Source organism: Nesoenas mayeri (genome assembly GCF_963082525.1).
Source record: "Nesoenas mayeri genome assembly, chromosome: 1".
In the NCBI taxonomy this organism is placed as follows: domain Eukaryota; kingdom Metazoa; phylum Chordata; class Aves; order Columbiformes; family Columbidae; genus Nesoenas; species Nesoenas mayeri.
In genome coordinates this window covers 118,762,931-118,790,635 of record NC_137541.1, presented here as the reverse complement: position 1 = coordinate 118,790,635, position 27,705 = coordinate 118,762,931, and the positions used below count along the sequence as shown (strand labels likewise).

General features: G+C 42.1%; 1 protein-coding gene across 1 annotated transcript in view; it reads left to right on the top strand.

Moving 5' to 3' along the window:
• Positions 1–14,329, top strand: part of SLC37A1 (solute carrier family 37 member 1) — a gene marked incomplete at both ends in the record, with an annotated part of 33,647 nt that extends 19,318 nt beyond the window's left edge. The window contains 9 exons of the mRNA XM_080353639.1: positions 1,460–1,591; positions 3,636–3,726; positions 5,208–5,270; positions 6,971–7,056; positions 7,699–7,747; positions 8,574–8,647; positions 11,121–11,199; positions 11,776–11,873; positions 14,273–14,329. Of these exons, the coding sequence (XP_080209765.1) occupies positions 1,460–1,591; positions 3,636–3,726; positions 5,208–5,270; positions 6,971–7,056; positions 7,699–7,747; positions 8,574–8,647; positions 11,121–11,199; positions 11,776–11,873; positions 14,273–14,329 (729 nt within the window). The remainder of the gene's footprint in view (positions 1–1,459; positions 1,592–3,635; positions 3,727–5,207; positions 5,271–6,970; positions 7,057–7,698; positions 7,748–8,573; positions 8,648–11,120; positions 11,200–11,775; positions 11,874–14,272) is intronic.
• Between the last annotated feature and the right edge of the window lie 13,376 nt (positions 14,330–27,705).

Genomic DNA, 27,705 nt, shown 5'->3' with positions numbered 1-27,705 from the left:
CAACCTGTCTGAGAAAAGTGCATCATTACTCTCAGATGGTCTTGGTTAGGTTTGCTGTGCAAGTTGTGCAGGAGATACTCACCTAAGACACTATCTAGACGTGTCTTCCATTGAATCCAGTGGGGAGCTTGACTATATAAACACCTTTCTCTCTTTTTTTTTTTCAAATGTTAGTAGCGGATGGTTTCAGTTGCTGCTGTAAAAGTAGTTCCAGCTTTGAAATTGCTTCAGTAATTCAGGAGATGGATGCTGACCCGTGTGCCATGTCAGAGGTCCCTAGATGTTTTCCTGGTCTTTTAGTTCCCGCTTCATCAAGGTGCACCATCTCCCATAAGTTCTGCATCCGATCTACCAACTTGTACAAATGTTTGGGTAGCTTCTAAAATTATAAGAAGTGCCTGGGCTCAGGTGCCCAAATGGTTCCCTAGTGTTTTCTCTTAAACAGAGTTCTTGAAAAACATAATTTATTTAGAATTATGTAGTGTTAAATAGGAGGATTGAATCTGAATTTGCCCAGTACTTAATTTTTTTTAAATTTCTTCCTCCACCAGCTTGCTAAATAATAATCAGAAAGTTTTGATCTTTGTAATAACTATGGGAAATAGAATGATATGCCATTTTATTTTTACCAGCCTACATATGTGAAGCTTAATTCTTTACTAACACTTTATTCAAATGCACAAGGCTTGGGAGAAAGAAGACAGTATCTAGAACACGTCCATAGCTAGGAAAAGTACGCAGCTAGGGAAGCTTCTCAGCAAACAAGGTGAGGACAGCTGATAACTTGCTCCACAAGTAGTCTTAGCAGCCGGTGCAATTATTAGAGTAAAATCCTTCCCAGTGCTAGAAAATAACTCAGAATTCACAACTTAGGTGTTACTGGTAAACTCTACGCTTTCATAATTTGTGAATTGCAATGCTTAAATGAAACAGACGTGAAAAAATAAGGAATTGCTTAACATAAAGCACTCAGTATGCATAATTTAATTGGAAAGATGACCTGTATTTAAATCAGTGAATAAGATGATGTTACAGTCTGAAAAATGCGAGTAATATTTGTACAGAAGGAAGATAATTCATGCTTTAATACAGAAGTGTGTTGTACTAAGTGGATTGTCAGTTTTAATTAGACCACATTTATGTAGTGAGGTAAGGGAAAACTGGAAATGGTTTTGTTCCATTCCACCATACTCTATTGTGCCACAATAGAACAGAAACGTGATTTCATAAGAGAGTGTGTGCATTCAGACATAAGCAACCAGGCTTGTTTCACCTGATATTCTGTCTGCGTTCTGTGTATCCTCTGTAGACCCAAATCAAAATATTTTTAAATGCTGTAACTTTCTGTGATTAAAAAGTATACAATTAAAAAATATTTTGGAATGATTTGATTCCTTGATACATGTTTTGATACATTGTTCCTTTCTCTTTTATGTGGTGTTGCTGGGGGAAATTGCAGGATCCCGAGATGCAGCATTTACTTATTGACAGTGAAAATTGCAGCGTGTCACTGGACTCCAGCACTGTGGTCACTGGGGAAGGCAGACATGGGACATCAGCTATCAGCTTCCTCGGGGCCTTGCGAATACCTGTGAGTACATACGCTATTCTTGTCTATTCCTCAAATAAATAAATTTTGCCTCGGAAGTCATATTTCCGTGAAGCTCTGAATGGAGTGGTAGATGCATTTAACTTTGCATTACAAGCTTTGATTGGCAGTTCTGGTGTATATAGGGTAGAGCAGATTCTGGTATACATGACAAGATGTGCTCCTCCCAGAGCAGGAGTGAAAATCAATAAAAGTGTACTTTCTTCCACAGTAAGCAGATGGCTCATGCTCATTGGTAGCATCTTAGAATCATAGAACCACAGAATACTAGGTTGGAAGGGACCACAAGGATCATCTGGACCAACCTTTCTTGGCAAAAGCACAGCCTAGACAAGATGGCCCAGCACCCAGTCCAGCTGAATCTTAAGTGTCCAGTGTTGAGGAATCTACCACTTCCCTGGGGAGATTATTCCAATGGCTGATTGTTCTCATTGTAAAAAAATTCCCTCTTGTGTCCAATTGGCCTGTCCCAGGGAACAATATGTACCTGTTGCCCTTCATCGTTTCTATGTGACTTCTTGCACAAAGAGGAGCCTCCATCATCCTTGTTGCCACCTCTTAAATACTGGAACATGGTGATAAGTTCTCCCCTATGCCTTCTTTTCTCAAGGCTGAAGAGACTACAAGAATCTAGGTTCTAGTACCCATGTAAACTTTGTTTTGTTTTGTTTTGTTTTTTCTTCTTTTGTTTTTCCTTTTTTCCTGTTTTCTTTTTTTTTTTCTTCCCTCCCCCCCATCTCATTATAACTGACATTAGAGCAGCCTATAATGTAAAAGTTTATTGGTCTTAGTTAATGACACATGGGTATTAGGATGGAATAGCAGGCTGAGTCTATAAGCACTTCTCTGCATCAGACCTTCCTTCCATGGCTTCCCTTTCATGGTCCTCAACATTCTTTTTAAAAGCTTCAGTTTTAAAATTTCTTGTATGGTTTTTATTGAGAAGTTTCAAACAGCCCAAACATTTGGACTGTTGGCAAAAGGACAGCAAGTTTCCTTTAGGTTAGAAACTGTTATACTTGGTTGTTCTCTAAGCTTGAAGCCTAGCAGCTTCAGTAGCTTGCAGGAGTAGAATTATACGCACATTGATTTGGACCAAGCGCAAAGGTAGAGGAGGAAATCCTGAGCACCCAGCTGCTGTGTTTCTGCATCTTCTCATCCTGTTCAGTTTGGTCCTTTGTCTCAACTGTTTTTCCTGTGACGAAGTGGAAGTAATGGGTAGAAATGGGTAGAAGAGTTGCTGCTGCTGCCACCTGGAATTGCTGTAACTCTGTGGTATTTTTCCTGCCTGTGGTTGGAGAGGATCAAAGCTGTATGTGAAATAGAGCAAGCTGTGTATGTGTGTCATCCATGCAGATAACTGCAGTACTCCATGCCAGCGATTTAGGAAATACATGTTCGAACAAAAAGGTGTCAGATGGTGGAGGGGAATGAAGATAGGTTGATCTGGCAGTTTAGTTGCAGCTCTCTGCAGTAAGTATACTTCTCATGTTCCCAGCAAGAAACAGGATGGAACAAGTTAGTGGTTTAAACAGCCATGTGCCCTGTCTGTAACATACTTTTACCACATACTGATTTGAAATGTATCATATGAGTTAACTGGCTTTTTGTAAAGAGTTAAACAATAAGTGAGAAATCTCAGACCGATCTGAAGGAAGGATCTAAAGAACAGAAAAATTTGCCCATTTCTCTGAAATACACTCCAGACCTGCTATAGTGCTTTATAAAAGCTCTTTACATGAGGAAAATAAGGGAGCCAGGTGTCCCAAACAGCATCAAGTCCTCCCTATTCATTTTAGTGTTCTTTCTTTAGTCAGTTGGGTACCATTGTGTGAAAACAGGTAAGTAAAATACCACAGTCTGCTCTGATTGTAAGCTTGGCTGTCAGGGAAAGAAGGCCTTTTGAGAATTCTTGAGAGAAGATAAAAGCCTAAATGCTTCTTAGAAACCATTTTCATAATGGTCTTTGAAAGCAAATAGCAGCCTCTATCAAGATACTAACTTGCTGTTTTCATTGTTCTCTCAGGGAGTCATAGAGTTTTCCCTTTGTCTTCTGTTTGCAAAGCTGGTGAGCTATACTTTCCTCTTCTGGCTTCCCCTCTATATCACAAATGTAGGTAAGTATCACAATGAGGAGATACAGAATTATGACTACATAGCATCTGGAAATATGAGCTTGAAATACATAAGAAAATAAACATTACTGCTGCTGAAGTAGATTCTTTGCTACAGTAGCAGGAGAGTTGTAAGTCACCAACTACCATATTTTGCAGTGCTATTAATTCAGTATTATGAGTGGGCATTTTCAAAACAAACAAAAAGAACCTGGCTTATCTTCAACAATTCCAAGCATCAATGCTGTGGCTGTGACTCCTGCAAATCAATCAAAAAGGTTTACTTTCTAATAAAGTTTTCATGTGATTGAAGTGCCTTTTGAAAATTTATACGAAAAATCCAGATGAGCTTCTTCATCTGTTCAGTACTGCTGTTTTGGTTTGTGCTGTAGAGAGCAGAGAAAGGAATTCTCCCTAGCCAGAGAAATTAATGTTTTTATGAGTCATGATGTGACCTTTAAACCCCCAGCAAAGAAAATAGCTGTACTGGACAAGTCTGGCAGTAACAACCAGCAGAGAGGGACAACTGGAACACCCTATGAAAACACACAGAATCACAGAATGGTTAGGGTTGGAAGTGACCTCTGGAGATCATCTAGTCCAACACACAGAGCTGCAAATCCTGTAGCTAAAGGCCATTGTGTGTGGATTCCAAATAACCTGTGCTCCTGCAGGACTGACTACCTTGAAAGCAGCAGACTTTTAATAGAGAGGTTAATGATATTTACCACAGTACTGCCAGCTGTGCTATGGCAGATGTTGGTGAGGTTATGATAGTGCCGGACACCACTGCCTTAGCACATACTGTGCTTTCAAATGTATTTTAGAGGCTTAAAAAAAATGCCAAGGGGGTTAAAAATTCAGTTCATTTTGAAACTTCACACTTAACATAATGGGACTTGGATGCTGAACTTCCTGATGTACTTTCGGAAATCTTACCCTGTAGCTTATCAGTAACTACATTAGACTAAATGTAAGGGTGTGCGAACAGTGATCCTCACTGTCCGTGGCAAATGGTGGAGTTGAGGAAATCATTGTCTCTTCGTAGTCCCATTAATATTGCTGATCATGTGAAGGAGGACTCCAGGGTTGAGGCCCTGTTACTAATGCAAATATACAATAATCATGCTTTTAGGGCAAAGAGCCTCACAAATATTTATTAACTGGTTGTGAATCTGTGGCTGTTCACAAATGGGAATATTGTTAGTCTCAACAATCAACAGCTCTATTGCTTGGACTGTATCTACAGTTAGAGTGGTAAGATGTCATGTCTTGAGTGTAATTGCATTCAAAACACTGTATTGCTGAATACCCAGTTGTGATACATTCTTATTTGTCATATACAGTGGCAGCATATGGTAGCTTATTCCTGTGAACAAGCAATACTGCCTTAAGATGTCTTTAGCCTACCATGACCAGATGGTGTTGAGTTTTCTACATTTTGTAGTCTGGAAGTAATACAAATGTTTTGCTTTGGTTACTAGAGCATCTTGATGCCAAAAGAGCTGGGGACCTTTCTACGCTGTTTGATGTAGGTGGAATCTTTGGTAAGTTTTAATATTTTATCCTTAATCAGACCAGTTTATGAAAAACTGAAACGTGCACAGCTTACGTATATTATTAGTTCTTGTGCCTTATAGCTGCTAAAGAAGAGTGGCAGTAAAAGTACTAAGTTGGGAGCTGGGTTGGTTGTAGGAAAACTTGTGAAGTATCATTAAATTGAACAACTCACAGCACCAATGATATTGTACAGTACAGATTGTAAGAGTTAAGTATTATGGAATCTTTTAGCTCCATCAGTTCTGGCCCATGTGTCTTGATCATACCGTCTGTCAAAATATCTTCCTTTTGTCACTCTAACATAGTAGAACTATACCAGCTGGTACAGTTGTGTAATTTTTATGGGCGCAGAGCCCACAATTTTACTTAGCTGCAGGTGGCTGTTTTTTTCCTTGCTGCCTCATATAACTGTATGTGATAAAACTGGGAGATTGTAATAATAAGGATGAGACTATTCCATTGTAATTTGTGAGGTGACCACAAAATAATAAATTTTTATGCCAGTGCAAGCAGTATAACTCACAATAAAAAAAAGCATCATCATCTAGGTGCCCAGCTGATTTGGGTGACCTGCCATTCCCCTCTGCTTCACCCACTTCCCTTATGGAAATAAGCTGTGTATCAGTCTGTTGGAAAATGATGCTCATGATGGAGAAGTTCCACTGGATCAAGAGCTTTGTAGACCCCAGTGATTCATGATGCGGGTGTCAAGGTGTGTTGCAGTTACTGTTCCAGTCTTGTTCTGGATGTGATTTCTGCCATTTTTGATTGGTCATTTCATCCCAGATCTCTGAAAGACAGAGTTAGTAGTACCTTAGAGATGTGGATGATTTCTTTCAGCAGCATCTTATTCCACTGTGAATGCAATCTTAATAAGGTGTCCTATGCTGCACAATACCATTGGCATTTAAATTCAAGTGGGATGTGAGAACTTTGGAGATGGGCAGCTGTGAAAGGAGAGGCAGGCCTAGCGATATTTAGGAATCCAGAGAATCCAGGAAACCTCCTTTCTTTTTCCCTGTACCAAATTCCCTTTATATAATTTTGGCAGCTCTTTCCCTCAGGCCTTCCAGCCCCCTCCTGCCACGTGATCCGATTAGTACTTTTGTTTACAGTCGTTGGCAAACACAAGAAGTAGGGGACACTAAAGAGCTTGGAGTGACTGCCTGGAGAGAAAAACAAATATTGCAATTGCCCCAAGATCTAGAATAGGTAATTTCCCCTAGTTTGGCTGTGACAAAGGCAGGGCACTTGAGACCCAAGTTTATCATTGCATATGAGGAGTTGGGACCAGTGAGCAGCTGGGCACAGCTGGATGCCAGGGTGCCAACAGTGGGGTCACGTGACACCTGATGAAAAGGCTTTTTGCATTGAAAAGCTGCAGAACAATGACTTCTAAATTTTTTCATCTCTGTTCTGCCCCTGACCCGTCATCGGGGATAATTGGTTGGCATAAACAATGAGGAAGAACAACTGTCTGCTTCTGTTATCTTCCAAGTCAAAACCACTTGGGTTAATAAGGATATCGCTAAGTGCAAATTATGTTGTCAGTCTTGTCCTCTGTGCTGCTTTGTACATTAAAAGTCATCCTATTGTTTTAATCTAGGGTGGGTTTTATGAAGTATAACTGATGGCTCTCTGTAAAACATGCACAGTGTTTTCCTCACAGACCTGTCTCTTCTTTTAGGTGGAATTTTGGCAGGCTTGATTTCAGACAGGCTGGAGAAAAGGGCATCAACCTGTGGAATGATGTTATTGCTTGCAGCACCCACAGTAAGAGTTCCTTCCTCTCTTGTAGCTGTGGCTGAGACTTTGACAGCATTTCTTGGGAAGTTCTGCAGATGGTGTCGTAATTTAGATGCAAAGAACTCAGGCTGGGTTAAAAGCCGGCTTGAAAAGCTGAGCATGTGAGCAAGTATAGACACTGGGGCTGCCTTTACTGAACAAGCAAACCAGTCTAATGTATTGCTTGTTAAAGGATTATATGGAAAGTTTATCACTATCTTGTAAAATTTGATGTTCAGTTCTCAGCTGGAATTTTAGGTTCTCAAAGGCTAAAATTTCTGTGCTGTAAAGGTTGGAAAACTGGCAGTTGGACATATGAGATGCATTTTCCTTTGATTCTCTTGTGAACAGTATTCTGTGTTGTGTTGAAACTGGCAATATGAGAGTTTAAAATTGAGTGGTCTCATAATGCGACCCTTCGGAATACTGGGGAATAGGAGCATATACCTCATCTCCCTCCTCTGTCCAATCAAAGAACCAAGCTACTGTGATCTAAAAGGATGTAGTAAAACCTAGAACTAGCTTGCACATAATACCAACCAAAATATTTTACAGTTAAGGTGTAAAATGGGAGACCTTAGTTTAGTCCTTAAGCAGGTATTCAACATGTTTGGTTTTTCTTCTTTACAGTTGTACATGTTCTCTGCAGTCAGTAAAATGGGCCTTGAGGCAACTGTAGGTGAGTATTTTAAAATTATTTTCTGCCTGCTTTATGTGGACACTTCATTTATCATCCTTTGATGCTCTTTACTATTTTGTTTTGGTTTGTTTTTTTCTATTTTTATTTTTATTTTCTCTGAGAGAAGGAAGTATGGAATCAAATTATCTAGACTTTGCCTTTCAGGCTTTTTACAGAGTAAGCAAAAAGGCTAGGAAATAAGTAAGGGGTAGCCTGAGAACAGTGATTTAGTTAATATCATTAGTCTTCTTTCTGGAGCTTTTTATGTCAGCACAGGCTTTATTATATTCAGTATGCCAAGTGTCAGAGGTGGTTATAGACTACTTGTAGTACCTTTGACAGCAACGTTAACTTTACTTGTAGAGGCTGAATTCACTTGTGGCTTTCTATCTTGAAACAGAAGTTGAAAAAAAGTGTCCCACCTACCTAAAGGCCTTGTTAAGTTTTAGGGCCTTCTGGTGCCTGGTGCTGTACAAGCAGAGTAGAGGCTTATGAGTGGCTCCCTGTGAGCATCCCCTGCTCTTAGGGACAGTTTGGTCAAATTTTCACCTTTCTCTGACCTACCAGGATTAATAAAGGCCCTGGGGAGTGCCTTTTGACTCAACTCCATCTCATGTTATGTTTGAGAATGTACATCATGGAGTAAGCATTGCAGGGAGATATGAATATATGTTGCATTTCCTCCTTTCCCAATTCTGTAATGGGATGAGGGAAGCCAGGGAAGGCTTAAACTGTTTGGGAATGACATACTATATCATCTCCTGTTGTTATAGTTAACAGTCATCTAGGCAACTCACATTTTTCATTTTTGTTCAACTTGCAACAGTGATGCTGCTTATCAGTGGTGCCCTGGTGAACGGCCCTTATGCACTGATCACCACTGCTGTCTCTGCTGACTTGGTGAGTTTGGCTTCACCTCTGCTTCCAGTGTAAGACCTTTGGCCTCCAGAGAGAGCCCTTTGACTTCTGCAGGGGCCACATTGTCCCAAAGTAAAGGGATAAGGTGCTGGATAGGCAGCATTGAACTTGGCCACTGAGATTGTTTTAGAGTTCATGTATCACTACGAATGAGTTTTGTGACTGTGAGGCTTCTAAATTATTCTTGCCTACTAACAAGACAACCCAAATCTTATAGATGACAGCCCAAAGTGAATGTGAAGGTTGCATGCAAGGCCAAGTCTCTGTAGAGGTGCCTTCTCCCCTTCTATACTTTGCATCTTTAAATGAGGCAAGGGCCTCTATCTGTTTGAGGGCAGAGCTCTGTTTGTGTGAGAGATGAGCTGAAGACATAATTCCCATCAGTGTGGAAACCTGTATGTGGCACATACCTTTATTTTTGCCCATGCTACCCTCTACCTTTTCATGCACAGTTTCTCTGGTTGCCAGCACTTCCAGCTGGATCAGATCAGTCAGTCACAAATGCTGTGTGAAAACATTGACCCTGGTACCTTTCATTAGCTCAGCTTTGAAGGGTTGCTTTCAAAGGTCCTTATTCCTAAAGGCACCAAGCAAGAGGCAAAACTTGTCTAAAAACAGACATTCTAAATATAGGAGAATGACCTATTGTAGAGCAGTGTAAGGGAAAGGGACCTGGGGGTCCTGGTGGACAGCAGGATGACCATGAGCCAGCACTGTGCCCTTGTGGCCAAGAAGGCCAATGGCATCCTGGGGTGTATTAGAAGGGGGGTGGTTAGTAGGTCCAGACAGGTTCTCCTTCCCCGCTGCCCTGGTGAGACCACACCTGGAATATTGTGTCCAGTTCTGGGCTCCTCAGTTCAAGGACAGGGAACTGCTAGAGAGGGTCCAGCGCACGGCAACAAAGATGATTAAGAGAGTGGAGCACCTCCCTTATGAGGAAAGGCTGAGGGAGCTGGGGCTCTTTAGCTTGGAGAAGAGAAGACTGAGATGAGGGCTGACCTCATTAATGTTTATAAATACGTAAAGGGTGAGTGTCATGAGGATGGAGCCAGGCTCTTCTTGGTGACAACCGATGACAAGACATGGGGTAATGGGTTCAAACTAGAACACAAGAGGTTCCACGTAAACATGAGAAGAATCTTCTTCACAGTGAGGGTGCCAGAGCACTGGAACAGGCTGCCCAGGGGGGTTGTGGAGTTTCCTTCTCTGGAGACATTCAAAACCCACCTGGACACATTCCTGTGTAGCCTCATCTAGGTGTTCCTGCTCCGGCAGGGGGATTGGACTAGACGATCTTTCGAGGTCCCTTCCAATCCCTGACATTCTGTGATTCTCTTGAGAAGGGGCAGGACAGAAGTCTCCAAAGGTCTTCTGGAGCCCCGTCTTTGTCCTAGAGGTCTTGGCAAGCAGAGAAGGCCAAAATGCGTTGCTTGTTTCATCCTTAGCCTTGCTGAAGGACTGCTAGCTAGAAAGTAGTGTCTGACATTGCAAGATCCCTACCTGTCCTTTGGGAAGAGTGTTGAAACTGCCAACTAGTTCCTCAGATGTAAGCAGTTAAACAATTGACATGAAGGTGGTGGTTTTAAACTAAAGGAGAGAAGACTCAGGTCAGATATGAGGAAGAAGTTTTTCACCATGAGGGTGGTGAAACACTGGCCCAGGTTGCCCAGAGAGGTGTTAGATGCCCCATCCCTGGAGACATTCCAGGCCAGGCTGGACGGGGCTCTGAGCAACCTGATCTAGCTGGAGATATCCCTGCTCATGGCAGGGGAGGTGGACTAGATGAGCTTTGAAGGTGCCTTCCAACGCAAACTGTTCTACGATTCTATGAGCAATGTAAAGGGCTAATTAGCTGGCAGTAGTCTCCTAAGTGTACTAGAGATAAAGGACTGTCTCTTGTTAGCAGTTCTCTGAGCTATTCAGTTTTTCTCTCTTTAAGTCACTCCCTTTATCAGTTGTTTTGTTCTGAAGACCTGGCTTCTAAAACTTGGACTGACCAGCTTCTTTTGGCTCAATAATTCTCTGAATTAGCATTTCAGTATATATCCGTAATTCTGGTATTCTAGTATTGCTGTCACAGCAGTGATCTTTTTTTCCTGTTGTTCCACAGAGCTCTGCTGTCTTAGCAGAGGGAAAGATGACTGTGGAAACAGCCTGGCAGCACAATGCAAAGCTGAAGTGCCATCCTTGTTGCTTGAATCCACAGTGTGCAGACCAGAAAGCCGCTTGGCTCCTGTGGTTTAAATAACATAATTTAATAAAGGAGAACACTGTAGGCAACAGGTTGATGGGGTAGAAGGCTTCTTTAAGTAGTGATAAAAGGGTTTGAGCTAGAATATTTAAGGGCACCTTCACAATGTACATCTGATGTGGAAGGATGTGAGCTAAATTGCCATTGTAAGGACTTTTTCTGAGTTCAGCTGAGAGTAGTTCTAAGCGGTCTTTGTCATTTTAGGGTACTCATAAAAGCCTGAAAGGGAATGCAAGAGCTTTGTCCACAGTGACGGCGATCATCGATGGGACAGGATCTGTAGGTAAGCCAGAGCTGTAAGGTAGCCTGCCTTAGCTGTGGCAGGTTAAAAGGAAGAATCTTTGAGAAATTAGGCTCTCTTCAGTTCACATTTTGCCAGGACTTGGTACAGCTCTGGAAATGGGGAGCAGAGCAAACTTAGCCTTAAACCTCTCTAGTGGTCCCACACCTGAGGGAAGGACAGAGGGAGGAAGAGGGTGGCAGACTGACACTGGGCACAGGCAGCAAAAATAGGTATCATCGGGCTGTTTCTGAGATCATGGGTGTTTTGTTCATGCCCTCTGCACTGGCACATGAAAGGGAAAACTGAGTAGGTTTTAGCTTAATAGCAGTTGGGCATCTTGTTGAGCCAAAGGATGGCATTTCTCAAACGTCTAGCCTGCCAGCTTCCCTGTGTCAGGTTTCCTGTTCGCTTGCAGCTGTACCAGTATTGTGCTGCACTTCTTGGGGCCTTTTAATACACAAGGTAATACTGAGTTAACTAGGTGGAGAGACTGATACTCTAACTCAGAATAACTTATCTTTCAGCATACTAAATCTTACATTGCATCATTCTGATGATATCAATATTACGTTTTAGGTGCAGCTTTGGGGCCTCTCTTAGCTGGTCTTATTTCCCCATCTGGTTGGAACAACGTGTTTTACATGCTTATGGTGGCAGATGCATGTGCCTTGCTAGTAAGTCTAAAACTATTATTTAGTTGCTGTGTATACCCTTTGTGCTAAACTACCTCAAAATGCCAATTTTCCTTTCGCAATTTCAATACTTCGTCTTATAAGAAACTTCCAATTGTGTAGCAAAATTTCAATTCAACAGCAACGTCGCTCATTTTGAAACTCATTAAGTTTTAAGCAAAAGTGCATCTTACTTCTGATGCACTTTGGTTTCTGAGCAAATTTACATCTGTCAGTTGCTGGCTGAGCAGGTAACAGCAGGCATAACTGTATAAACCTTCATACATAGTCCTGGGAGATGCCTCAGATTCCACTCGCTGAAGAATTCTGTTTTCTTTAAAGCTGGTTTAGAGAACCGGTAACAAATGCTTTGCTACATTACTATATCACCAAAATCACCACAATAATGAAACTGTTGAAAGTTTATACATCACCTTCTCTAGATGGGCCCTAAAACTGCTGTAGTATGTTAGACAGAAAACTGGCATCCTAACTTTTGGCAGTAACCAGGAGCAGATGTTTAAGGAAAAAGAGTGTGACACATACTCTGGCTTAATACAAAGCACATCCATTTTCCTTCTTTTTTTCTCCTGTTTGAGATCCTGTATGATAGATAGGAAGATCTGTAAATGTTAAAATATTGGTGTGGGGTTTTGTTGGTGCTTGGTTGGTTTTGTGTTGGTTGGGGGGTTTTTTGATTGGGTTTTTGGGTTTGTTTTTGTTGTTGTTGTTCTGATTTGCCCTGCTTTGCTTTTAAAGACTGAAGAAGACTCAAGATGAGGCAAGGCAAGTCTTGCTATACATTTGAAGTCAATCTTGCTGCCCTCACCTGTAGGTTAGCTTATAGGTTATGTTTTTGCATTTGCCATGGATTTCCCCGGCAGATGTCAGTACCAGCTTTGTTCTCCAGCAGAGCAGAATGCTGCTGTGACTACCTCAGGCGTGCCCTGCAGTGTCACCTTCTTATCCTCTCCTTTTGAAGTCCTGGGTAGAAGTGCTCATGAAAGGGCAGAGTGACCGTAAAACACTTCAGAAATCCTCCTTCCTTTGTACTGACTGTGCCCAGACAAAACCCTCTGCCTGCACGTCTTGCACTGAGGTCTGTGCTCCTGCAGAGAAGCTGATGCCGAGTGTGCTGGGTCACTCTTCCCTGACACAAGAAAAGCAGAAAGTCTTGCTTTGAGTTACGATTGAGGCTTTTTTCTAAATTCAAGTTAAACTCCAACTTTTAAAGTAAATTTTTCCACATTTAAGATGTGAAATCTCTGGAAATTAAGTTAATATATTAGGTAAGTTAACAGCTGAAGTACGTTCCAGCTGGTAGTCAGCAGCTCTATAAATCCTGATTTGTGCTGTTTTCAGTGTTGCATATTCCATGCTGCAGAGTGAGGTTTCAGAGGTTGTTGTAGTTTTCCCAAGTAGACTTAAAGCTCTGCTTCTTTCTCTTTTACAGTTTATTAAAACCAAATTCTAAAATCCCACATTTCTTTGCAGCATCAGTAAAAATGCCTTTGTAAAGTTCTGGTTTTGAGAGCATTGACTCTGCTGTTGTAATCCTGGTTTTTGTTAACTCTTGTTCTGCTTTTCCTGTTCTTTGCAGTGCAGCATATAGATGCCTGCGTTCAACTGTTATTTCTTCCAAGATATTTGGAGAGGCTTTAGCCTCTTATATGGTGGTCAGTTCTGTCATGCTGGGCCACTCGGGTACCTCTGAAATGTTAGGTTTAACTTCTTAAAACACCGATATTTATAATAGTGAAGAAACTTCAATTTATAACAGTGGGACTCTGAGGATAAGGAAACCTGTAGCAATGAGGTTTCCTGGAAGTTCTAATTCTGTCTGTAATGTACAGGGGAGCCATGAAATTTTGTTTGTAAAATCACTTTCCCGAGTACTATCTTAGTACACCTTTTAAAGTGCACTTGAAAGTCCTGATCCTACACACACAATTAAACATGACTGACTTCACTCATCTTGGCTAATTGAGCAATTAGAGGTTTTCACACACACAGCTGTTTTTCAGAATAGCAGCTGAAATAGTTTAATGCTCCAGAATTTCTGTCTGCCATGTTTTCTTGAAGTCTTGGGTTCCCCCTGCTGGTTTCTCTACACATCTGCTTGTAAAGTAACTTTGGAAACCCATTCTGGTTTTTACAAAGAAACTGATCTCTCAGTTGAAAAAGGGAATTATTTTCCTCTTGCCTGTTCGTTGTGAAAGCTCCTCTTCCAAACATTGACTGAGCGTCTCTAAATGTTTGGGTTTTTTTTTAACTGAGTTTGACATTACAGGGTAGTGTTTCAAGTTACGAGCTCTTTGAATAAGTGTACATCTTATCCTGAAACTTACCCATACAGATATATGAATGAGCTATTAACACAGATACTGTGTCTGTTCTTACAGTTCTTACTCCGTCTTATCCAGAAGGAACTTCGGTGTAACACAGATCATACCTTGTAAGTGTTGTGCGTGACAGTTGCTTTTTAATGGCAGTTTAAAACCGTGTTACTAAGCCATTGCCCCATAATACCTCGATGTAGGCTGAATGCGTTAAGGTTTCTGTATGTCCGTTTCTGTTTTAATTTTGTTTCAAAAGAGTAAGCTCATTTTGGTGTTTTCATATCATGAACATTTTTCTTCAGAACATCTTGTTTTGAAAAGCATTTAAAAACTTTTTTATCTATCGCAGTCTCTTAGTTATTGTTTGTTTTTTTCCCAAAATGTAATCATCCTGGTTTTCATCATGGAGCTTGCAGATGGGGAGTAAGAAGCTATTTGATTGCTTGCTCTGTGTTTTTTAATAGTGTCAAACATAACTTTTTCCAAAAGGTCTCCTTAAAGGAAACGGTGACCCTGAATTTACAACGTTTTGAATTGAGGGCACTGGGGGGTGGAATCTACTGAATCAATGAGGTTACACTTGCCTAAGCAAAATCTAAATTGGGCCTCTTGGCTGTAGAAAAGTAAAAGGGACAGAGAATAGAAAAATGCATGGGAAGGAGGGGATCCTGCATTTTGAAGTTAGTGGCTGTTAAGCCTCACACCTCAGCTTTTCCTGCCTGATTGCTATTCTTTCCCAGGTTCAAAGAACACTGAGCTAAGAGACCAGATTTGGAATAAGGGCTGCATCAGCGATCAGAGTTCTTCCCTGAAGAAGAACCTTCATGGAATGCATTATTCTGTATTTAAGATATTCTGTTTGGCGAAGAACTTTGCACGTTTATGGGAAGCAATGTGAGAAATGCAACTGGTAAATCCCTGAAGCTCTTATTTTTGCACATGAATAAGTACCTCAGGATGGCAACTATTCATCAGATGAAGAGACAGGAACTTTGGGAAGGTTTTAGCAGTGCACCTCAGCTGAGCCAAAGAGAAATACCAAGTGCCTTTTTATTTCTTTTGATAGGATGTTTTTAGTTAAAATGCTGAACTGCGTGTTTTCCAAAAACAAGTCAAAACTAGAGGAGGAGGAAGGCGAAATCTTAAGAGTCTAGCAGTCAAATGTCCAGTGTCAGTGAGTGAAGTATGTATCCCTAATGTCATCTTGCGCACATACAAGACAATACCAGCTGGTTGTTCAGATGCACTGCTGTCAGTATTTTGAAGCTGCTCAGACAATAATAACCTCACCATATTATTAGTTTTTAACTACAGTACTACTTCTAATCCCAAGGACAACATTCAGCCTTTCGGTAGGTAATGAAATGGGATTTACTGTTGCGGTGTGCTGCAGTTAACAGTTTTCACAGACTCTCTGGATGGATGTTAGTCCTCAATTAGGATTGTGCAAAAAGGAGTCCTACACAACAAAAAAGTAGACTATGAGTCAGAATTTCCATTGGAGGGCTCTAATGATTTTCGGGGCATTATCAAATGGTTGTACAAACGTCACATAATTGTTGTGCTGCTCCTCTAGCCTGGGCTGAAACGAGAGGTTGTTCCTTTGGGGTTGGAGAGAACTTAAAGCACAACAGGATTGAAGAGATGAGCTGCTTTAGTGCCAACTGCCACAGCGATCTCTGGGTCCTCCCTGCCTTCAGTGCTGGGGTGTGCATGTGGAAGTCATCATCAGATCAGAGCCTTAATAACCAGGAATCTTTCAAGTGTCTGGTTTCAAGTAGCTCTGAATTTTAGATTCAGGGCCAAAATATCTTCATATGAGAAAAGAAAAATTATCTAGGTAGTAGGTTGTAAGAAAACATTTCACAAACTGGTGTTACCCAGCAAATAGACAGTTTAATGTCTTCAAAACATATCATTTTGTTGTACAGCTATCTTCTTATCTCCTTTGCAAAACAGATGTTTCTGTGTTTGTTTTTTTTAATATGTATAAAGTGAAAAGGATTTTTTTTTGTATGAGGTGTTTATACTTAGATCATGAAGACGAGATAATTTAAACTGTGTATTATTCTTAATCGTATTTATTAAAGCTCTAGGCATATGTGTTGTTCTGAACTACGCTTTAAGTTTTGTGAAACAATGCAGTAGTCTTAACACTTGATTAACAGAACAGCACTCTCCAAAATAGTCTTGTAAAATCTGGGGAAATGTCTCATCAGCTGCTGGTGTTGCGTTCCATGTGCTGGCACAACACTTTATTTCCAGGGCTATTTTGTAATTGTTCAGTCTTTGATCAGTTATTTCACTGGTTTGATTCTGCATGTACTTGATGCTTGACTTGGACAGTACAAGAGTGTGTTCATTTTTAACTGTTTTGCTGAACAGGGAAGACCTCAGTCCCACAAAGACATGAGGAAGGTACCAAAGTCCTTGCAAGTGGACACTCTACTTATGCCCTGAACCTCCAGTTACACAGATGAGTGGTTAACCTCTTGTTACATCTTGTGTAAACCTGTTGATACTAGTGCAGATACTCAATGTCTGCATTTGTAAATCTGTGCTGCGTTCGGGCTCTAGGCTGTAGTTAAACGTGACGGAGCTCTGCAGCAACGTTATTTGATGGGACCTCCATCCCGGTGTTGTGTCACCCTGCCCCTCACTCGGCCAGGCAGGCCCTGGGGGACCGCCAGTTGAACCAGGGGATGGGTCTGGCCTCTGATGCAGGGAAAAATAACACTGCAACCCCAAAACAGCTGTACTGACACAGCTTCAGTGGCTGAGGGGGGGATGGCAGACATCTTTAGCTGTAGATGCCAGTCCCTTCACCGTACAAAGGTATGTAGAGCTATATACTAATGTATCAAACAATATAAACTCTGATGCACTCCGATTTTGTGAGGCTGTTCCCTATGGGCTGAAGTCTTAGGTTAAAACACTTTCAGTTGTATTTAACAGTCACAGGTTGTAAAGATATTTAAACATGTTTTAGTTGTTGGGGCTGCTGCTGTTATTTATTTATTTATTTGAATAGCTTTTGCACTGCAGTGCCTCAGGCATGGGATGATGACAGCGTTGGAGATGCCAAGCTGAGTCCTTCCTTCCATCGATTGTAGGTGTGAGTTAGGACTCTGAGTGTGCCCATGTCTCCTTCCTTGTTATTGTGCAGCATTTTGGCTCTTCCCAGCTACGCATTTGTAGGACAAAAGATAAGGATTTGTTTTTCTTTCTTGACAACCCTAGAAGTCCCCCAGGTTGTGAATAAACTGTGTGTTATGTTAGTATCGGGTGTCAGTATCCGTTAATCTGGAAAAGAAGAAGACTGACAAAATTGTCTATGTAGAAATGTGAGTGACCATTAGGTAGAGCCAAATTTAAATATGGCTGCAGGGTTTCTTTGTTGTTTTTTAATGCTGGTTATTGTGAATTGTATCCATTTACCATCCCGTGTCAAATAAAAACAGATTCTGCTTTAAAAAGAGAAATGTTGATTACTTCATCTTTTACATCTCATGAAGAAACGGTCCATTTATTGGTTGGAAGGATAGATTTCCGTGCTGGGACAGCACTCCTGTCCCTTGTAAGGATAATTTAAAATGGTTCATTCGGAGAAAAACTAGAACCTTTTGTTTTGGTAAACAGTGCTCTTCTCAAATTGAACATGCAATTTATTTCATTTTGTGGATTGCACAACACCAGTGTTTCCAATCAGCTGCATCAGATGGGTCTATCTACCAGCTTATTTTGGCACAGAAGGGAAGGAGGATGCACACCTGAGTCAGGGATGGAGTCCAGCTCCTGCAGCATAGTTGTAAGGTGACATTTTTGTTGTCTGCTTTGCTTGCCCTTCAGTTTATATGAAATTGAAATTGAAAAGCTTAATCTTTTCTCTGTACCTCTATCTTGAACAGTTCTTGTCTCGATTCTGTTATGATTTTTGATGGGGCTTGTGGCCTCTACCAGAGCTACAATGTCCACGACAGATGTGCTGGGGAGAAACTACTTGGAAAGGAAAACAATTTCTGGTTAGAAAAAGGTGTCTGAGGGTCTTGGACAGAATTTCTGAACAAAATGTGCCCAAAATGCCTCCCAGGAATAGGCAAATAATAACTGGGATATCTTATAAAAGAAGGGAGGCTGCAATCCAGGTTTCTGTTCTGCCCACTTCGGAGCAGGAGCCTCCAGCAGAGGACTTATGCCCTCATGAGCACCCTGGCTCTTGCTGGATATGCTGCAGTGAGTGGAAGTTTGTCTCCATTGTGTGTAGAAAGGGTTTATAGGGTGGAAAAAAATAAAAATAGGCAGTATGGAAGTTGGTATCTTATTCAAAGGTCACTGTGAGACTTCTTTTGCCTTTAAGTTAAACTGCTAACCTGCTCCATGCTCTAAAATACACCTATTCCTACATGGTTTTTTCCAGTTAAGAAATTCCAGAGAGATTCTGCCACCCGCTTCAGGGGGTTATTGCATGTATTTCTGGCATAAAATCCTTGGAATAACAGTGGGAATCCTCCACATGTGTTTGTGCCAGTGTCGTGCTGCCTCGAACTTTGGCTGACCTCGTGTTTACACTGGGAATCTGTCTGGTTGCTGCTGGGGGGTTTCTCCAGTGAGGTTGTTTGTATGAGAACTGCTGCTCAAAATTAGGTAGGTGTCAGATGGTATAAATGAAATCAGAGGATGTTTAGAGCTGTTGGAGGCTACTGGTCTTCATATGGAATTAATTTGAGGAAGATTGTTTACAATCCCATAAAATTATGAGGCCCAGAGTTGGTAACTATGGTGTTCCCTGGTCTGAATGAAATTTTATGGCCTGCATATTATATAGGAGGTTAAATTAGATTATTGCATTATTTGTCCCAACCTCAGAGCTTATCTGATATGATGTTCTGATTGCTGACTTAAGGTCACTTTCACCTTACAGCAAGCCTGTTTATATTTTTGTTTTGCTCTCTGCTCAACCAGCCGGGCAATGGTTTGGACTCTTCCTCCTGCCTTCCCTTGCCGCCCACCATGCCCGCGGAGGGGCTGCAGGCAGTTTGCCGGGAGGTTTGTCTCTGCCCGCTCTGGAGCTGTGGTAACCTTGAACCACATTTTCTGCCATGCTGAGATAAAAATCTGTCATCCTTAAAAGCTAGGGAGTGGGAAGGAGAGGATTTAACTGCTGGTGTGCTTCAGCCTCCTGTGCCCAGTGACCGTAATGTTGTGTTATGTGCCTCGCTGCCTCAGAGTTTAATAAACTTGATTGCTACAAAATGCTGGTTGTTCCTTTCTTTGTCTCCCTTCTTTTGGTTTGCTTCCAGTTTGGAATAAGGAGAGAATTAGAGAACATTGTCAGATGATGCTTGGGGTTTATTTTTTCCTCTGTGTTTCTCTCTTGGTGAAGTATGCCGGTTACCCTTCTGCTACAGTGAAACTTTTGCAGCTCTGCAAACTGTGAAGACAAGAACCAAACTTTCTTCAGGTGTATTTCAGGGAACCTACTCATCTCCCGCATCAGGAAATTAGCTGTCAAAAATGTGTTGAAAGTCTCTTTTGATGCTGTACTTACCAAGAGGATTTTCAGGATGTTTTCTTCACCTCCTGATGATACTGGGGTAGGGTTTCTCTCCTTCCTTCTCTTATAAAAGTAGCTGACAAATATTTAGCCACATTTCCAGAATGCTCCCTATGGCCCTGTTGTTTGTTTCAGGCAGAGGAGGGCACTAAACTAATTTCATGTGTCCTGCCACCTACATATAGATATTGGAATGCTGTTAAAAGGCTGACACACCAGGTGATGTGTCTCACTTAGATGGGGTTGCAAAAACATTTCCTTCCTGAGGGTTGATTACAGTCTTTGCCTCAGCCTCTTCCAGCCATTCACAAATGGAAAACAATTAAAAACTCTTTTCATTAATGTTTTATGCCACAACTTCACATTGTAAGGGACTGTCTTTCTGTTTGAGAGTTGATACATATAATTCCATGACAATCAATATGGATATAAGTGCACACATGTAGAATATCCTCGCTTGTGGCTGTTAAATATCCAGATGTAAATAAATACAAATTAGTCTGTTGGGGTTTTTTCTTCGATCCCCCACTAGAGAGGTGTATCTGGATGTCAGTAAGGTTTAAAAAAGAAAAAAAAAAGGCAAAGGGAAGTAAAGTACCTGTTAGTATAACTCAGCAGAAGGCAGCATTCAAGAGCTTGGACAGATTTAATCTAAAGAAGAGCAAGGGCTTTTGTGTATGGGAAATTGGCTACAAATGAAAAAAGGGCAATGCAAAGACAGAAATGATGGTTCAATTTTGGAAATGAAAAGAAAGAGGAGGACATCAAGCGATGTCGCATAATTAAAATGCAGGGCATAACTGGGGTGCTATAGAAATGTGAATGTGGGGTGGGATAATGGTAAAAATGCAAAGGCGGCAAAGCACAAAAGAATGGAAAGCTATGAAGAGAGGTGACAATCTGGTCCTGGGATCCAAAAAAAACAGGTGAGGATAGAGCCACCTCACTCCATAGGCCCTGCATGCTGAGCAGTGTTTGAAGGTGGGAAGGAGGGAGCTGCTCTCACCATCGGCCCCTGGTGGGCACCAGGCTGGGGAGCCCCAAGGGAGATGTCCCCATGGGAGAGGGCTGGCATGGCTGACCATGCAGCTGGTCAGCTCCCGGGCCCCTTCCCATGGGTTATTCAGGCGTACGTAACCTGTAGGATCATAGAATCACAAGATTGTTTAGGTTGGAAAAGACCTTTAAGATCATTGAGTCCATCTGTCAACCTAGCACTGCCAAGTCTACCACTAAACCATGTCCCTAAACACCACATCTTACACATCTTTTATACACCTCCAGGGATGGTGACTCAACCACATCCTCGGGCAGCCTGTTCCAGTACCTGACAAGATACCTACATCTTATGGCCTGAAAAACCTTCTGATTTTTCAACTGCCAGTGGGTTCATTTGAAGTCTGGCATTTTTGTCCTCACATCTGCAATTTTTTTTAATTTTTTTTTAACTCTCCAGGAACCAGTTGGCTCCTGTGCTTATAACAAATGTGTGTGAGAGTTGGGGTGATGTCCTGTCTTAACACTGCAGCAAACAAGGGTTTCTACAGGTCCCTGTGGAGCTGTCACGAGACTTGCATCCAATAACATCCAGTTGATTTTTTGCTTTTTGGCATCTGTGTGTTCCTTTGCTTGTGTGGTGGCAGGCTGGACACAGGGCTGGATGAGCAGCTAGTGGAAAACCTGAGTGGGGCTGACATTTAGGATGTCTTTTTCAGGCAAGGTGCAGGGCTGTCCATATGGAGTTGACTTTGAATTATTTCCATCATCTTCAGTTTACCGCAGTTACTTGAATCTGGGCTTGGGGCTAGAGCTAGTGCTTCAAAAATTAATGTCTTCGAACCAGAATTACTCTGATATTTGCATTTATTTACCATCATGCTAATAGATTCTCATGCTCTTATCACATTTATAGTGTGTTTTTTAAAATACAGCAGAAAAATTTGAACTAAAACTTACTTCTCATTTCTACTCATCCCCAGAGGTCACTTTCTTGGATAAAGCTGGCCCTGAGCTTGTAAGGTTTCTCACAGTCTCGCTGGATGTGGAATTCGTATTTGTCAGAAAATTGCCTTTTTGTGGCCTGCCATCTATGACTGACTTAATGTTGGTTTGCATTTTTTTCACATAAAGATTCACAGAAGGCAAAACCTTGGCAAGGTGTTATTGGATAGATGAACTGCAGCAGGACAGGGTGAGGTAAGTTTCTTAGCCTTTCCCAACTGTGAGCACTTTGGCAAATGTACTCACATGCAGCAGAGGTGTCATCCCTTCCAGACTACACCCAGGAACTGATTCCCCTTTTGCTCGCCTTGCTCAGGATCAAGCGTTTGAGGAACACAAAAATTCTATTTAAGTCTTTGCCATCTTGAGCACTGAAGTTTTTTAGTTTAATCCAGTACCTAAATCCTTAACAGGTGGCCTGAATATCTTAGGTTATTCAGAAACCAATGCTTCCCACATTGAGGCCAGAACTCAAAGCAGCAGGCTGAGTTCATATGCCAAATCAAGAGGGATACAGATGCCCCTCTGTGTGTGTGTTTATATATATATATACATATGCACACATGAGTCACAGCATGAACTGGGAACAAGCTGAAAGGGCTGGATTTCACTGCCCAATAGGCACAGGGAGTCTAGATCAAAAGTCAAGTGTCAAAATGATAAATAACTTCTGAGTTCTCACCTTCTCCTTTTTGTGATGCAAAGGGTAGTTGGTATAGGCAGCCCATTGTAGCTGAGTGACGTACAGGAAAAACGTTTGGAAGGACGGGGTTTCTTCTGAATCTTCCGCCAAACACAGTGATGTTATTTCTACTGCAGAGGACAGAGTATCATATTTGAGTCTGAGTCACCCAATTTCACCACAGGCCACGTGAGACTTCAGCTTAATAAGTACAATAAGTTCTGAATCTATTCTTAAATTGCTCTGATCATCTGGTAGGAAACAGCTGAACGTTGCGTCATTCTGTGGCAGAATCTGCAGGTTTGGTTTTATACCAGTAGGTGTAACAACAGGACTCGATTTAGCCATCCTTCTTAGAAATCTTTATAAAGCTTCCTCCTGGCTTTCCTCTGGCTGCAGCTTTCCAGTTACATGAAAGGAATAAAGCATGTTAACAAAGAATAGAAGAGATCACAAAGATGTATCAAAAGCATATTCTCTCTCTCTAATAGAAGCTGAAATGGCATGCAGGGTCACCCATGCTGGGCTGACTATCACCCCCCACCAGGTGTAGGTGCGTTCAGCTTGGTGCCAGCTCTTCCCTTTCCTGTTGACCGTATTAGGGGTTTGGAAGTAAGAAAGTTCACTCGCTTGGCACTGAGGGAAATCCACTACTACAGCTGGTCTGCCTGTCAGCTTGCAAAACAGTGCAGTTGCTGAAAGCGGAGGGAAATAGAGAGAAACCTCCTGGTTTCTCTGCTCTGATTTTTACAGCAGCAGTTCTCAAAATAGGGGTCACCAGCCCAGAAAGGCCTAACAATGTAAGTTTTAGGACTGATATCTGTATCAGAGATGCATTAGACAGGCTAACTTCCCATACGCTTTGCTGTCAGGCATATCACAGGACTCTAAACTTACCCCAGATTTCAGCAAATAATTTTTTGAGGAGGATGAAATCCCTCTCCAGCAAAGCACCTGAAAGTGGTGAGAGGATGAAATCCCCCGAGCATCTGAAGCAGAACTAACACGTCTAGTTCTCAGAGCAATTTTTACTGTCATTTGAAATGAGACCTCTTGGTAGAAAGGTTACAGATTATTTAAGCTATGCAGTAATAGGGAAAACAAAGCTCCTTGTATTTGTCTGCTTGAGATCCTCTAATACAATAATGCATCTGTCGAAGCAGCATGTAAATGTCATTTCTGTGTGTCATCACAAAGGAAATGTTATTCCTAAGCACAAACTGGTTCCTATACACAGGTTTTTTCAACCTTCCCAGACCCATAAAAGCAGCCAAATGGATGATTAGCAGCTCCAGTAAGTTTATCTTATGCATCCCTGTAAACACCAGAAATTGCCTTCTCTGTTGTTTTTGCTGTCTCTGTTTTTCAAGCACAGTTGAAATTACCCATGTAAATGGGTTCTGTTGAGAACAACAACAACCATGAACAACCCTGTGATAAATAGTCTTGCCAGTCTTATTCTTTCAGGCCAAAAAAAATGATCTAGTAACCACTCAGGTGCTGCGTGACTTCCCAGCAAGTTTAGTATTCTGTGGCATGAGTCTTATTTTCAAGCAAGTTTGTCCGAGCAATTACTTTGTGAATTACAGTTCGATTCATACAGAACCAAATCCTGGGTCATTTCAAGGTGTGCAGCCTTTGCTGGGCTCTGCCTGTACAGGTGCCTGGGCTGTCTGCGGCAGCTGGTGCTCCCTGGGGGATGCGCTGGCTGGTGGAGGCTGGGCCAGGGTGCCAAGGGCCAGATACTTTCACAGAATCACAGAATGGTTGGGGTTGGAAGGGACCTCTGGACATCATCTGGTCCAACCCACCTGCTAAAGCAAGTTCACTTAGAGTAGTTCGCACAGGAATGTGTCCAGGCAAGTCCTGAATGTCACAAAGTGATCCCAGTGATGGATTTTGTGTCTTGGGAGAACTCAGCCAAGCTTGAACCTCCTCACCTTCAGAATATAAAGCAGAGCCACTTGCTGAACGTGGCAGGCTCTCAAGTGATCACGTCAGAAGAAACGTGGGGCAGATGCATCCAGAGAGCAGCAGCAGCGCTGGGAAGATATTGGACTCCAAAGGTGTGAGAAAGAGCATGTGGCTTCTCTCAGGTAGTGATGGGATGTCTTAATCTTGTAAAACGTTTGGATATACCCATGAAGATCTCTGTAGAATTTCCTACAAATAATACTTAGAGATGTAGAAATGGCTAGTAATGGTGATTTTTGCATGTTGCAATATGATGCTGTAGCAGGCTAACTTTTAATTCATGGTAGCCACCATGTCCCGGGGCAGGGGGGCAGTGTGTGTTTGGAGGTAGGAGTAGCATGTTCATAACATGTGCCATACCTTAAAGAGCTATAGAGACTCACACAGGCATGTGCATCCAACCCAAGCACACACCTCTGAACAGCAGCTCTTCAGCAACAAGCACCATTCTTCAAATAAAACTCAGGTCTCTGTCACTCACTCAGGGAACACAGTGTGACTGGTTCGGAGGAGGGAAGAGGGGTGTGTAGAAGACAAATAGACCAAAAGCACCATTTTATTAAAGGCAACAAAGCGATGTGTTGCCTTTGGCCTTCTCTCTAGTAAGTCGAGCACTCGTATGCTCCAAAGCAAGCAGGACTCTGTGTCTCTGCAGGAATCCTGTTTTGTTGTGATTCTGGCTCTGTGGCTTTTCTGCTGCTTATGGGCACCATTCCTTGGGCAGAGGGAAGGCAGAGAGCTGGTTGCACTGCTGGCAGGAGAGACAGATGGCAAACAATAGGGAAACTGTGCCCCTCAGTTGAAATGGGGCAGGAGGAAGAGTGTGGGGCATCCCCAGCCATAGCAGACACTGGGGCAGATGGTGGGGAGCAGAGCGCTGATCAGAGGAGATGATGATGATGGAAAAGCAGCAAGAGAAACAAAAATAAAAGACCAAAAGTGCAGGGAAAAAGTGTGGACTTGGAGAGAAGAGCTGGACACAAGGTTGTACCCTTTTTAGAGGAAGGCTGTTGGGTTTTTACTTGATTTCTGCATGTTTACTTTATTTCTGTATGTTCTTGATCTTTTTCGTTTCTTGTCCAAAACCTTCTTTGCTGCCTCTGGGAAGGTTTTAGACAGTGGCTAAGATTCAACAGTGCATTTTCATCAAACACTTGGGCAGAGGGAGAGGTCCAAGGAGGTTACAACTTCACATCCAGTGTCCAGTTTATGTGGAAGCAGCTGAAAGTGAGAGGATAAGGATTTAAAAAAAAAACCAAAAAAAACAAAAAAACAAAACCTGGGTGAATCCAGTGAAATCCATTCAAAGAAGGAAGAAAGGAGGAAGAGTAGGATAAAAGACTGGGAAGCAGACATGGCTTCCTCTGTATTGGAATGTGATGGGAGAGGAAAGCCACTCTGGAAGAAGCCAAAAGCCAGCAGCTGTCACACTAGGAGCCCTCAGGGACAGCCAGGAGTCTTGTCCCTGGTGATGGTCCCTAAGCTGCTCTTCTCAATTTTTAGGCTAAATACACGCTGTAGAGCTAGCCTCAACATGGTGATAGCGGGTCCTTCCCTGTGCAGGAGCCAGGAAAGAAAGCCCTGGCTTGAGCTTGTTTTCTTTACCTCTTGCAATATCTTAGACTTGAATGTTCACCCCTCAAAAACAATGTTACTGGTCTCAGGGTTCACTTGGGGCCACTGCTAAGAAAGGGGGGGTGCAGGAGAGGAGGGGACGTATGGGCTGAGACCCAGCACCGTGGTGAAAACTTGAGCTGTGCAGGGCAAAATCCAGTGAAGGATGGAGAAAGGGTAGTGAAATATATTTACCAAAAAAAATAAAATTGTGCGAGACACTCCCTTCCCCCATATGCTACTTCCATTTCATTTTCTGTAATACTTCGGTGCTGCCCTTTCTCCTGACCATACCTTTAATTTATTATATTTACCGTTTTCTTCAGGAAATGGAATCATCTTATTGCATGAAAATCTCAGTTCAATTTTGTTCCTTAGTGAAAACTTCTGGCTTTCAAAGTTGTAGAGGAAAGCTCACGTACGTGACCTGGATGAACAGTGAGTTTCAGAAAATAGGAGACAAGTAAAAAGAAGAGCCACAAATGTGTTATTTGAAAGCAGATGCTAATTATTTCTTACCCAATCTTTTGAGTTTCTTTGGTCGTGACCTATGATTTTGAGATACAGTGACAGCTTAATAGAGAGATGTGTGATGGGTGATTGTCTAGGTAATGCTCCTGGGGAAATGCATCACTCAACTCAATGTAGTTTTGGAAACTGCAAGAATAGTTAAAAACTTTCCCATTTCATGCAGCCTTCAATATTCTGGTGGAGCAGATCAGGCACTTTCTCAGTGCTACATGAGGCTCCTGTCATCGTTTTCACACAATGTCTGTGACTCTCTTCTGGCCTCACACCCTAAAAGCTGAGAATCTTTAATGTCTTTTATTGAGCAAATGTGCTTCTGCCCATTAGTGGAAACAACACTGAATGATCTGTGCAAACAGCAAATACGAGAAAATATGTACATTATAGAAAAATGTTATATATTTGAGATATTATCTAGCTGTTTATGAAGATCCGTATTTTTTCAATCACATTAAAATAGAAGGTCTAATATTTTATGTACTGCAAAGAAATTGGCAAAGTCTCTTTATGCTGACCCCCCGGGAATTCACACAGCTAGCTCTGATTTTTATGGGGTGCAGTTATGATGCATTTGAGGTACAATCTCCCACCCAGGATCCGAACTTTGCCAATGCACCTTGCTTGCTGGAAGGCAATCCCAAGTAGGGAAACAAGTATTTTGCAGCCATTCCTGCTGATGTGACACTGTCTTGGTGGTGTGAGGAAGGGGTGACTGTCACTGTGCAGACGAGGAGTCACCCAAGGCTGAGTCACAGATGCAGCAGGGATTGCCTCCTGCTCTGCACATGTCAGGTCTTCAGCCCAGACACAAAAGTGCAGGGACACCCTCATCCCCCAGGCCCCACACCTTGTGAAAATGTGAATAAGCCAGGCTGACACCAGTATTAGCAACCCTTCATTAGTCTTTGGGTTGCCAAGACTTTGCAGTGTCTGGGGCCTGCTTGTCAGAAAGATGGAAATAGCTGATTTATGTTAAGTCACTGAGCTGCTCAGATGGCAGTCTCCCAAAACAGACATCTGAAGTAACTTCACTTTCCTGCACCATGTAAAATGCCAGGCAGCTTTCCCCAGGTTGAGCCATATACTGCTTCCCTCCCATTTGGGAGCACAGGCTGCAGCCCCCGCTCAGGCTTTCCTGCCAAG